Below are 13,241 nucleotides of genomic sequence, written 5' to 3'. Positions count from 1 at the left end.
CATAATCTTACCTATAAGTGACCATTGCGTCAAACTCCCTCCAAAGTTCATTCAACAAACAGTTACATAATTGAATTAGTTTCCTTTTGTTGAGTTTGTTGTATGGGAGTTTGTTTTGGGGTTTGAACGTATAGGAATAAATGGTCGCTATTGTCAAGAAAAGTCATTGAATGATTTCTTGCCTTACATTTTCATTCATAGAACATTCAGAAAATAAAAATATTCGACACGCCATTGCGTGGGAAGAGGTTCATTTGGGTATGAAATCATTATTGTGAATCAAATATCAGGCACAGCAGCCCGGCCTGCCTCCATGCATATATTATCGTAGGCCGTCCTTAATTTCCTGTCATTCGGTATCCAATCAATCAATTGAAATTACAGATATATAAAATGTTGCATTCCAATCGAGCGCTTTAACTTAAGCTCTGAAAACATTTCTGAACATTTGTAAACTTATTCCTATGGAAATCTACCGATAGGAGTATCGCATTCCAACTCTTTTTCTTTTTCTCCTGCAGCTGAAGTTCTTTTTATCCTTGTGAAACTTCATACTGATAAGACGACAATGAAGGGGACATTAAGAACATTTGTTCTCTTGTACTGGATATGCTGTGCTTTTTCAGTACCATTGCACAAACTGATTAAACGAAATGTTGCACAGACGAAGGTAAAAAAAAAATTTACATTTAATATTTTTATCTGTGTATTTTTGTGAATAAATTTATTCCAAATAATTCTTTTTATAAAGTTGTATTTAACTTAAAGATGCTTGCTCAGTTTGAATGTTTTTTTTTTAAATTGTGTTTGGAAATACAAACATAATCATAAGCAATTGATTAATACGCTACAATATTCCATTTTTGTATTTGCATAAAATAATAATTTCAAAACTTAGAAATTATCGGATTTCTAAGATTAAATCGTGCATAAAATTCCCCGTTTACAGGTTATGAAGATCTTAAACTTCAATTTAATATCACTTTAGAAAGAAATACTGCATTACGTTTGTTCTTCCTTTTTCAGAGAGATGTGGATCCCGAAATCTGGATCGACCTCCTAGCAGACGATATATTTGACAGTACTGCAAGAGGTCGGGAAACAATTACACCAAGTGATATTACTGAGTACTATTCAAGAAAGTTTAGTTATGACGACTACAGAGCCTCTCAGATCAGCCTGAGGTACATGGGGTGGGGCGATACGAATCACGATGGAGTACTCACAAAAGAAGGTAATGCTTATATTATAGAGACTTATTTTTAAGAGTCCGTCAAAGCTTGACTTGGGTCTTAATTTTACACTTTCTTTTTAATTTGTAGAACTAAAAATAGCGCTTCGGAGGCATGACAATGATTTTTAAGAATCAACGCACCACCTAACCATCCCCTTTGGTTTTGATTGTGTTCATTTTGTTGGTGATGTCCCCGTTACGTCAATTTTAAGTCCTCGTAACGTATCTCTCGTCATCGTGTTCACACTGCGTCCGTAAGGTCTTCTCTTTGTTTTGCATTACAATCTCGATGGTTGTTTCAATCAGCAATGCGGACAGATCTTTAGTCAGATGATGTCGGGAAATTGTGAGAGGCGTGCAAGAGGCGTCGTCATTGGCGGTAAATGATGTCCATTTTGGAACTACCGCCAGTTATACATGCACGCCGTATGGTGACTGTAACAACATATCAATCCTTATATTTGTTATCAGTGTATTACTTATTTAACTTTAATTATTCCTGTCACAATTTATTTTATAGGTAAAGAAACATATACTTTGTTGTTTTATTATTATTTTTTGCTGTATTTTTTCCACATCAATTGTTCGTGAGCAAATAGACTCAACTGTTTTCAGTTTAGACATTTATTCCAGCTCTTTGTTATTTTTGTTCTTGTAGAGTCAAGTAACATCTTGTTATGTTGTTATATATTATATTTGACATATCGTCTTAATTGGACGATGAAAAATGTATTTTGCTTGCCATATGATCATTGTTTTCGCAGGTACATTAATTTATTTCTTACCATCGGACGTTACTTGTGCCCTTTCATGTCACCCAGATTCACCTGTATTTATTACGTCCATCTCGCTAAGGAGGTTGTGGTTTTGTTTGTTAGACATTCTTCACGTGCTCAAGGTCTCCATGTTTTCATATATCTAAATATATATATTTTTTCACAATTTTTCTTCTGCTTTGATAAATGATTCCAATAAATATGTATAAACCAAATATTTTTTGTTATTGAGTGATATTTTAGCTTTTCACAGTTCTATAAATAACTAATATACCAGGCATTAAAATTGTTGCAATTTCATTTAAAGAAAATATTTTATAACTAGATTACAATAAACAAAATAGCTTTTCAAAATAGCGATTTCGAAATGCAATATCTCTTTTACATTCAGTAAGTGAATAAATAATTATCAATAAAATTAATGACTTGTACAACAGTCTATCCGAACAAGACTTCTAAAGTTTCCATAAACATTTGCAAACTATTCCACCTATTTGGAAAATGACAGCTATGTTCATCTTCTGTATCAACAAGGCGTCCGTTTTAAGAATAAATTACTCTATAACACACGTTACTCTACTACACGATGACCCCTTGTTGTCAACTGACCAAGATTTAGTGACCGAGTGCTGGTCATTTCAAGACGCTAATATAGCAGTGATATATTAAGTATAAATATTTCTTCTGTTGTTCACCAAAACCGAATATTTGTGATTTTATAAAATCAAAGCATTTTGAATGCATACTGCAAATTTAAGATCATAATCCTATGTTGCGAAAGGAACCGTGTACGTGTGCATTTAATTGAAAATCGTTAGACTGGACTAATTGAAACTTTAGGGTTAATTTCTCATCTGCTTTAGATTCATCCAAATGAAGGTTTATCACGCCCAGCTGATAAAACAATTTATGTTTTAATGGATGAAAAATCTTGTTAACCGGATAGTGGGGGTTACTTTAAAAATGCATGGCATATTTACGACAAAGTACGAATCAATTGTTGTGTTAGTTTTCTTAAATACTATCAAATAAAAATTATTTGATATAATTCATATTGAAAATGTAGAGCTTTGCAGGTCTATGTCAATCAGCGGAAGAAATAATACAGGACCATAATATGTTGGTAATCGGGGCATAGGAGGTGCCAGAAAGTCTAGCTAACTTGGTTAAAATTACGAATGACATATTATTTCTTTCTTTCTCAAGACTCCTCCCAGAATTTTAAAATACCTTCCAAATCCTTGAACCTTTGTATATTTATGCATGGACAGTATATAAAAAAATAACGGCAATGGTTGTAACAAAATAACAAAATAAAGAAAACGGCGGGTCCTTTATTGAGTACTTATTAAACTGGTAATGAGATTCTATCTCTATCTATATGTACTCAAAATATGCATAAAAATTGTCTGAGTCTCTCAGATTTGGATTTGATGTCTTCATGGCATTTGTTAAAGAATGAAAGTTTCAGACAATGACCTCACCTCTCTAGCTAGCTATAGATCCACACAAGCTCCACAAGGCAAAGTAAAAACAATTAAAGAATAGTGGTGTGAACGTATCTTTCTTGAAAAAACATTATTTTTCATTCTTAAGCACGTGTTATGTAGAAGAATCAAAGACCTCCAATGAAGAGAAATTATTTTATTGATTCCTCAAAATCAAGAGTTAAAAAAGCATGTGTTTCAGGAACTAAATCTGTCACAGTTGATATTTTTAACGCATACACCATTGATAAATTATGCTTGGGTGCTTCAATACTACAAGTATTTAAATTTGTTTGTAAGGTAGTGTTTACAGATATATCAAATCACCATTATGCATTTCTAAAATTTGTATATTTATCGCAAAATATTATATATTTTTTTTAGATAAAACTCTTTTTTTCTTCACATACGACCCACCCTGGAATCTTGAACACAACAAGACGAAGCTTTAAAACAATTATTGTACATAAGATGTTTCAAATCATCCCTAGGCGGTGACAGGTTATCACCGTAGACATGAAATAAAATCATATGCAACTGTAGTGTCAGTAAAGAATGTTCCGGTGCGTCATGACATTCTGGGGAGCATTTAGAGGAGACATAGACAAAAGAAATGATAAGTTAACGTCTAGTGAATTCTTCGGTTTACACGTATTGAACCCTCTACAGAATGGTTTTTATACAATTATTGTTACTGATAAATATTTTTCACATATTCTGATATCCGATATATATTTCAGTGTCCAAAAGTCTAAAAGCATAGTGTATTGTTTTTCCTACCAGATAAAAAGACAAGAAAATATATTCTCTGAAATATTCTTTGACGGGGAAAATATCTTAAATTACAGATTGCCCAGGTGTTTTTTTTGTTGTTGTTGTTGTTGTTGTTGTTGTTGTTTTGTTTTTGTTTTTTGTTTTTTGTTTTTTTTGTTTTTTTTTTGGTTTTTTTTTGTTTGTTTGTTTGTTTTTTTTTGGTGATTAATGCCTATGAATAACTATTTATAAATGTTATGAACATACCTTAAAATATTTCAACATATTGTATTTCTTAAATTGTATAAATACAATTTTCATAGTTGAATCTTTTTTTTTTAATTACTTAGGGCATAATTCATCACGAAAAATTTATCTGACCTATTTAGGTTCAATGAATTGTCGTATTTACATGTGTCAGTATGTTGTAAACATCTCTGATTCTTGACTTCTTAAATCTTGATTTCTCTCTTAGGGCCACAGCTTATAATTGTCAAAAAGCGTTTTTGTATCAAATAATTGATTTATTTTTCAATTACTAATCGTCAATTCAAGAGCCATGGCACTCTCGAACGAGATATAACTGAGGGATTAAGGAAAAGCGTCATTTGAAAATTTGAAAAAAGTTGATAAAGAAGCGAAAAACATTTACAAATACACAATTTAAAATATTTGGAAATACAAGTTTTATCTTTTCAAATTTATCAAAAACCATGTCAAAGAAGTATTATAAGGATGAAAGAAGAGCTTTAGTTTGTATGAATTTCCATACATGGTATTTCAAAAATTACTTCCGCTATTATCCTCATTAAAGACGATATAAAAAAAATGATAATAGAGGGAGCCGTTGTTTCAACTATTAATAAACTGCTTTGTTGACTTATTCCTATAAAAATTTCTCTTTTTTATGTTACTATGTATGTTTTTTTCTGTGTTTGTTGTGGAATTCTCCACTATACGTTTTTATATCTCCAATTAACCTAAATCCAAAAATGTCTGAGAAATATACATGTTGTAAATATAAATTGTTGTAGCTAATTCGTAGTGAAAGGAGGAATTACAAACTCGCTTCAACATGAATGAATGTCAATATTAGCTATAAATAAACTGCTACAACAATTCTAAAGGCAGAAATGTCCATAGAAAAACTAAATGAAGTTTGATATAGATTTGATATTTCTTATCCACGAAATCATATAAACGTTTACAATTAAAACTATGGTAAATTATGGAAATATTTTTCTTTTAATATAAAGAGTCCTTTTTAATTCATAAACCACGTGGTTGTAACATTGCAGAAAAAAAACATGATTCGCATGGGCGAATTAATTCTTTTTGCCATGGTTGCAACCTTTCATCCCTGTATAAATAAATAGACATTTTATTGTTTATATCTGTATAATTTATTCACATAAAGTGGATGAAAGAATGTAAAAATACTATATCATCGATGCATTATTCTTTAATCATTTTAAAACGATTTTGTTACAGGAATTAATGCTTGCATCAATTTTTCGAAAGGAACAACAATTCGATGAAAGAAATCAACATTTAATTATGGATATATTGAACTGAAATTATATGATTAAATTTAAATAGCCCCCCCCCCCCCCCCCAAAAAAATATAGTTGTCTGCATATATCGAATTGATAAGCACAATAAATCGATTGAAAAATGCAAAAAAAATTAATTTTGTGGGCATTAATTGAATCATTAATTGCTCTCTTCAGCATTGAATTATCATTAATTTTAATTGTTGATGTCATGAATTTATTTGAAGATAGTAACAATTCAATTATTGTGCATCAATTCAGTAAATTGAAAAATAATATCAGCAATTAAATTAATAAGCGCAACAATTCAGAATTAATTAATTGATTGATTGATTGATTGTATGTTGTTTTACGTCCCGTTCAAGAATTTTTCACTCATGAAGGGCTTCAAATTTTGACCTTTACTCGGCACTCAGTTCCAATGAGCAGTGAGGGTTCTTGCCAACGCCTGTCGTGACACGGGGTCTCGGTTTTTAAGGTCTCATCCGAAGGCCCCGCAACTTTCACTTCAAAATGCCTAGCGCTTGACGAAGGAACAGTTGCTACTTATTTTTTATCGACTTAGGTCAGTCGCGGCCTTGATTCGAACACACGACCTTCCGATCACCCAGCGAGCGCCCTACCGACTGAGCTACCGTTACGGTCAATTCAGAATTGAAGATTTAAATTAGTTTCTTGAAGAGATCTCTGATTGAATTGTTGCACACATCGAATGAATTGATGATATCTTCAAATAATTAAAGACTAGATGAAATCCCGCGCAAGCGCGGGGAATTGAATTTATACCACTACCGACAGAAAATATATTGTAGTTCTCTATTGACAGCCTACCGGCTTATAGCAGGAAAAAATACTTTGTTCAGCATGCAGGAATAAATACTTTGTTCAAAATCCCGCATGAAGTAGATTTACCTGTCCAATCCCCCCCCCCCCCCAACAACCCCCCTTTTTTTGTTTTATTTATTTATTTATTTATTTTTAAACTTGAAAAATAGCAATTTCATTAATTGACGTTTATTGTGAAACCTGTTATACTGTGTTATGGATATTGTACTTCAGATGCTCTTATTTCATTTCCGTCAAGGATAAAAGCAACGAATATGAACATTTTACTAATAAATTGATGGGGGGGGGGGGGTAAAAATTCACAGGTACTTGGATCTTGGTTTATAAATATGTTTGTACCTTATTGATATGTAAAAATGTACTTTACTTTTTTACCTGTCAATAAGGTACATACATATTTATAAACCAAGTACCTGTGTAAAAATTAGCTTTTATCGCCCTATGAATAGGCTGAGTATTTGATACAAAAGACTAAGCTGCAATAATGTAGCCCTCTCCAATTTTTTTTTTTATTTGATCTGATATTTTCTGGCCTCTCTCTCTCTCTGCCCCTCCCCCCCCCCCTCAAAAAAGGAGCGGGCTACATTATTGCAGCTATAAAAGATTGTATTTAGAAATTAACTGTGCATTGATTAAAGCGCAAAATTTTACATCTTTAATTGTATTTGAACAATACCTTATTCATTAATTTTCTCTTTTCATGTAAGCAAGTACAAATTGTACTTCGGATTCGTTGTCACGATGCGCTCAGTAGGAATATATACAAATTTTATCGATAAATTTATTAGGAAAACCTACTACATACATGTAAATGTAATAGTCTTTCGATATATAATTATATTCACAACTTATAGTGTTATCAGTGATTTACCGTTATTTCAATTATGACCATTTACACGAAAAAGCTTTTCTTCTGGTCATGTAGCTATAATCTCCTCCTTTTTTTTCTTAATATCGGGCTCGATGGTATATGATGTTCTAGAAGCTTCCGTCAATATAAAGATCGGTGAATGACGAAAATATTTTGCACATTTCCCTTTTTAATCGGTTATCACAACTTATTTCTTTTATATCATTTAAATCGAGTTCTAATTGAATAATTCAGTGATGACGTTTTATGTAATAAATAAACGATTGCTTGTTGTCAGTTTCATTAAAAATTGCCAGTAACTTAGATCCGCCAACCGGAAACGCCACCGTACTCACGTTTTAGCTATTTCATGGCTGTTTATAGAAAATGAAAGTAGACTTTTAATTTAATGTTCGATACTAACTATGCGAGTGAAATCTAAATATAGTTTACGGACATCAGCTTGTATCTAGTGTATTGTTAGAGGAGTAAGTAAGAACTCTGGTGCACCCGTTTCGGAGTTTATTTGCAAAATTTATTAATTTATAAGTATAGATTTCTTCAAATATTGTTGTCTTGTACAAATTATCATGCCGGTTGCGACAATATGGTTCAATTATATTGATGCTTTCGATGATATCAAAAATTATATTTTCAGCTATCATGTTCACTAAAGGACTAAACAATGCGTTTTTGTACATAAATTTTATCACCCTTAATTCTAACAAAGCAGATGCATAAACTGCTTTATCCTGCAACTACCCTTTGCTTTGACCTAATAAAGGTAACCTAATAAACAACTTTATTCGGTCAATGCCCTAATAAAGCCTTGTGCATGCATTCCGACGTTCTAAAACACACTGCAATGTTTATGCCATGGCGTCTTTGTTTCAACTGCAGAGATGTGCCTAAATCGGGTTGAAAATAGCTCGTTTCGGAGCTCTGATATAAAAATTTATTGCAGGATAAACAAAATACATGGATATTGTCTTGAAATATAAGCGATATTTGGACTTGGGTCGAAACCTCTATTACGTTTTCTTACCCTCGCCTAAAGATCGCTCATATTCTAAGACACTAACCATGTATTTTATACATATTACATAAATGTACAAGTTACATTGTGAAGAATGGTGCTAATAATAACTTTCTTAACGAACCCTTCAAATTAAACATTCTTCTAAACAATATCTGAGTTACAAAATTCTCAAAATGTTCGCATCACGTATATACTTCGGATGAGACCTATAAACCGAGGTCCCGTGTCGCAGTAGGTGCTGGCACGAAAAAAGATCCCTCAAAGGCCACAAATGCCGAGTACAGGTGTTTTGCAGCCCTCCGACGGTAAGTGGTGGCGTCTCAATATTGGTGAAAATTTCTCAGAGGGACGTTAAACATCAAAACAAAATCTGTAACCGACGACAATATGGGTCATTTGTTAGGTACATTTTGTATCCCCTTCTGCTGGGGGAGGGGGCTTCTTTTAGCAATATTGTCGTCTATGTGAATGTGTACCGATGGACGACAGTATGTTCAGTTAGGGTAGGTACAAATTGTAGTTTACTTTACATTGATGTAAACAGCTGGAGCTACAGATGGCTTTAAAAACCGACTCGAAGTAGTTAAGAAGTATGTTGTGTTAAATGCTTTAGATGACAGTAATATGGTTTTCCTTAGAAAAAAGGAAAAAATATTCAGTCAATATTTATATGTCCAACGTAGCTTGGTTGACACAAAAATTAGATCACTGTATATTATTTAAGTACTGACTACAAAATATCAAGAAAGGAGTTGCACCCTTTAAAAAAATAAATCCTTAGGCTTGCATTAATTAAGCAATTCGGTTTTTTGTTTGTTTGTTTTTTTTTTTTTTTTTTTTTTTTTTTTTTTTTTTTTTGCTTTAAGATGAATCCGAAGGGAAAAAGAAAGAAGTTTTATATCTATATATACACTGTATGTATGTATGTATGTATGTATGTATGTATGTATGTATGTATATATATATATATATATATATATATATATATATATATATATATATATATATATATATATATATATATATATATATATATATATATATAGGATCTCCCATGATTTATAGTTGGATATGATTTTTATCCAACGAGTTGTGTGTTTTTCATCCCCGAGCCTTGGCGAGGGGATAAAAACACACAACGAGTTGGATAAAAGTCATATCCAACTACAAATCATGGGAGATTCTTTTTATCCCATGTTTAATACTTTATAACCAATGTTTTACACTGTTTTTTATAGGAATCCACTTTATTTTACTTCATCACGCTAAAGCAAAAACCATTGTGACACCACAACTGCACTTAACTGTGGGATATGAAAAAAATATCCATGAGTCATATCCACGGGATAAAGGGGTAAACTTTGGATATATATATATATATATATATATATATATATATATATATATATATATATATATATATATATATATATATATATATATATATATATATATATATATATATATATACACGAAGAAAGTTAATTTTGTGTTGCTAAGATTAAATTAGTTAAAATATGTCAAATGTCAACTTAGCAATTTTCGTACATTTGGGAATCCATGGCGGTTGACCAGCAAAAATTCATATCAAAATCAAGACATTTTGTTTGTTGTTTGCTTTAATTAGTTAATTTGAAACAGAGGCATTGAAGGTTCATGGCCAAATAAATTCGGTAAATTGAAATCTAACGTTTTCACTAACATGCTGATAAAACCGCAAATCTGTTTACAGAGGTGGGAAAACAATGGTGGTGTCCTTGGAAAAACACATCAAACACGCTAGTTCAGTCCGTATGACGAATCTGTGCTTAAGTGGGATTGATGGACAGTGAGTATCATTTAATATAATATTTTTTTTTTTACTATTTTTTATTTATTGTGATGGCCACGGTTTCCGGGTTCTCTGCTTTCATCAGCCAGTGCGGGGGAGTGTTGATAATTTGGAGAAAAGAAAATCCACAGTTGTAGATGTCAAAACAAATTATGTTTCTTTGAGAACTTGAGATGACCCAGGGGATGAGAACACACTCGAAAAAGAATATTTTTCTGGGTTAATGTGTTTTACAGTAGACAACTAATTATCATCTTATGAATGGAATGGCAAGGATAGGAATTATGAATCACATATTTCAAAGAAGGCCAAGAAATTTGTAGCAATAGAAATATGTGCGCAGTTAAATTTAATGAATTGAATACAAAAATATTTTAAGTTTTAGAATTAATCTTATAAAAGGATTTTAGTAGAAGCTATTTCTAAATCATTTTTAGATTATTTGTATAAAGTGTAATTTTATCTAACAGAAACCGTTCTGAGTATAAATTTTTCCTCTAAACTCAAAGACTGATAAAAATCAACAAAAATAACATAATAAATTACAATTTTTAATATCATTTGGAGGTGAAATTCGAATCATTAACTTTCAAAAAATGTTATCAAATAAACAAGTTTTTTCTTGCCTTTCTTTACATTGTGCATATCATGTGTCGTTTGTTTTCAACATTCTATTGGAGGCCAATTCTACCCTGAAAATCATCGTGATCTAGTTTATGTACTCATCGAATAGAATTTATGCAATATGAAGAATTCATTCAAATATTTTAGAATAAGGTTGACTCCTTTGTAATTTTTTAACTTAGCAAAAAGGAATTGCCCAAATGTCTCAAATAATTTTTTACGAACATATTTTGCCTCTTAAAAAAATTCTCGTCTTGAAAATGGGAATAGGATTCAATGAAAACTAGACAGGTTTTTAAAATGTATATTGGTATACATTAAAATAAGCAACATCTTTTTACACTCATATGATGTTATTTATGTATTTAATATAGCACTTCTATTCATGACTATTTTAAAACAAATTACGATGGAATAAAAATAAGCCTTACGAGGTCATTCAGTTTAAAGATATCCATCAGTGTGGAATCCTTGCATAAAACAGCAAGTACGTTCCTAAAATGAGATTTTTCTCGTACAAATGTAAAAAAAAAAATTGAGAAAAAGATTGAGTGCATAATAAACAAGATGTATTTGTTAAACACTGTTGCCCCCGTATGGCAGATCATTGCAAAGATTAAAGTTTCTAAATTGCAAGTCAAAGTCCAGGTCAAGGTCAAGAGATCGAATATATTGGTACCCAAAGAAAAGTTTTGTCACAATGAATATACTGTGAAATACGAAAGCCCTTGCAGCAACCATTCAGAAATTATGGTCAAGGTTAAAGTTTTTCAAAAAATAGGTAAAAATAAAGCTCAAGGTAATGAGGTCAAAACATTGGTACACGTACTTTAGGAAACGTCTTGTCATAAGGAATACATCTGTGAAATGTGAAAGCCCTAGAGCATATATAGCGTTCAGAAGTTATGACCAAGGTTAAAGATTTTCAAAAGAAGATCAAACTCCAAGGTCAAAAGGTAAAAACTGTAGGTAAAAAAGAAAGTTCTTTTCACAAGGAAAACACATTTGAAATATGAAAGCCCTAGCTTCAACGATTCAAAAGTTAAGGCCAAGATGAAACTTTATCAAAAGTAGGTCAAACTCAAAGGTCAAGATCAATATTTTTTCTATCCAAAGGAAGACCTTGTCACAAGGAATATACTTGTGATGTATGAAAGACCCAACATCAACTGTTCAAACATTATAGCCGAGGTAAAAGATTTTCAAAAGTAGGTCAAACTCCGAGGTCAAAAGTTCCAAATTGTTTGTGTCCAAAGGAAGGTCTTCCCGCAAGCAATACACTTGTGAAGTGTGAAAGACCCAACATTAACTGTTCAAAAGTTATGACCAGATTAAAGTTTGCTAAAATTTTGCAAACTCCAAGGTCAAGAGGTCAAATATGTCGGTACCCAAAGAAAGGTCTTGTCACAAGAGATACACATGTGGACTATGGAAGCCCTAGCTCCAACAGATCAACAGTGATTGGCAAGGTTAAAGTTTTTGTAGACAAACAGAAGGACAGAGCAAAAGCATAAAATGTTGGTCCAGAATTTTTAACATTTCTTTATTTTTTAGCTGCAAAACTAAGTGACCAAAAAATGAGGTATATTTAAAACTGTTTATCTGGAATGTTTTAAAAACATTATGAAAAAGTTGCATAGAAACAAAAAGGGACAAAGAAACGAAAAAAAATTTAGCAGGCTATTTAGAGGACACTTGTTTCATTTAAAAATAATATATTTGACAACAAGACTAAATATTTTTCGTCCAAATTTAGTTACATGCATGAGAGTACTGAGTACTTTTATGTCACTACTTGGCTTTTTTCGTTCCTGGGCGTTTCTTTTGATTTGGTTTGCCTTGTAGAATCTGGCCATGGACGGATGTATGAGAAAACAAGAACAATGGATAACAAGACAAGCGGTGATCAGAGTATAGGACAAGTAGGAAAATGTAAAACTCGCCAAAGAAAGAAAAGAAACACTCTCTCTCTCTCTCTCTCTCTCACACACACACACACACCCTCACACACACCCTCACACACACACACACACACACTTTACGCATAATGTATCAAGGAAAACAACTTTGCTGCAATTTGTTAACGGTTTACATGTATGACAATTTGACTGCAGTAAAACACGGGAAATCGGAAAGAGTTTTGAACCCGTTCCATGTAACATTTACATACATTATATTATATCAATTATATATATAATTTCATATTTGATATATAGGGTGAATCAACACTATTTTATGCTAAAAACAG

General features: G+C 31.9%; 1 protein-coding gene across 1 annotated transcript; it reads left to right on the top strand.

The window, feature by feature from the left end:
* The first annotated feature begins 436 nt into the window (after positions 1–436).
* Positions 437–2,225, top strand: LOC133196230 (uncharacterized). The gene is made up of 3 exons (XM_061332141.1): positions 437–670; positions 1,027–1,234; positions 1,323–2,225. Exons 1-3 carry the CDS (start codon positions 569–571, stop codon positions 1,361–1,363), a joined length of 351 nt encoding a protein of 116 aa, XP_061188125.1. The 5' UTR covers positions 437–568; the 3' UTR covers positions 1,364–2,225.
* The last annotated feature ends 11,016 nt before the right edge of the window (positions 2,226–13,241 follow it).

This window comes from Saccostrea echinata, unplaced genomic scaffold, assembly GCF_033153115.1.
Source record: "Saccostrea echinata isolate AGI-Se365-2 ecotype Australia unplaced genomic scaffold, CSIRO_AGI_Sech_v1 ptg000030l, whole genome shotgun sequence".
NCBI classification, from domain to species: domain Eukaryota; kingdom Metazoa; phylum Mollusca; class Bivalvia; order Ostreida; family Ostreidae; genus Saccostrea; species Saccostrea echinata.
This window is presented reverse-complemented; position numbering and strand designations above follow the sequence as displayed.

Excerpts from the sequence above, each read along its gene's own strand:
- LOC133196230 (XM_061332141.1), top strand. The coding sequence starts at position 569 with ATGAAGGGGACATTAAGAACATTTGTTCTCTTGTACTGGATATGCTGT. Across the intron at positions 671-1,026 it reads GAAATGTTGCACAGACGAAG|AGAGATGTGGATCCCGAAAT; the intron begins GTAAAAAAAAAA and ends TTCCTTTTTCAG. Across the intron at positions 1,235-1,322 it reads TGGAGTACTCACAAAAGAAG|AACTAAAAATAGCGCTTCGG; the intron begins GTAATGCTTATA and ends TTTAATTTGTAG.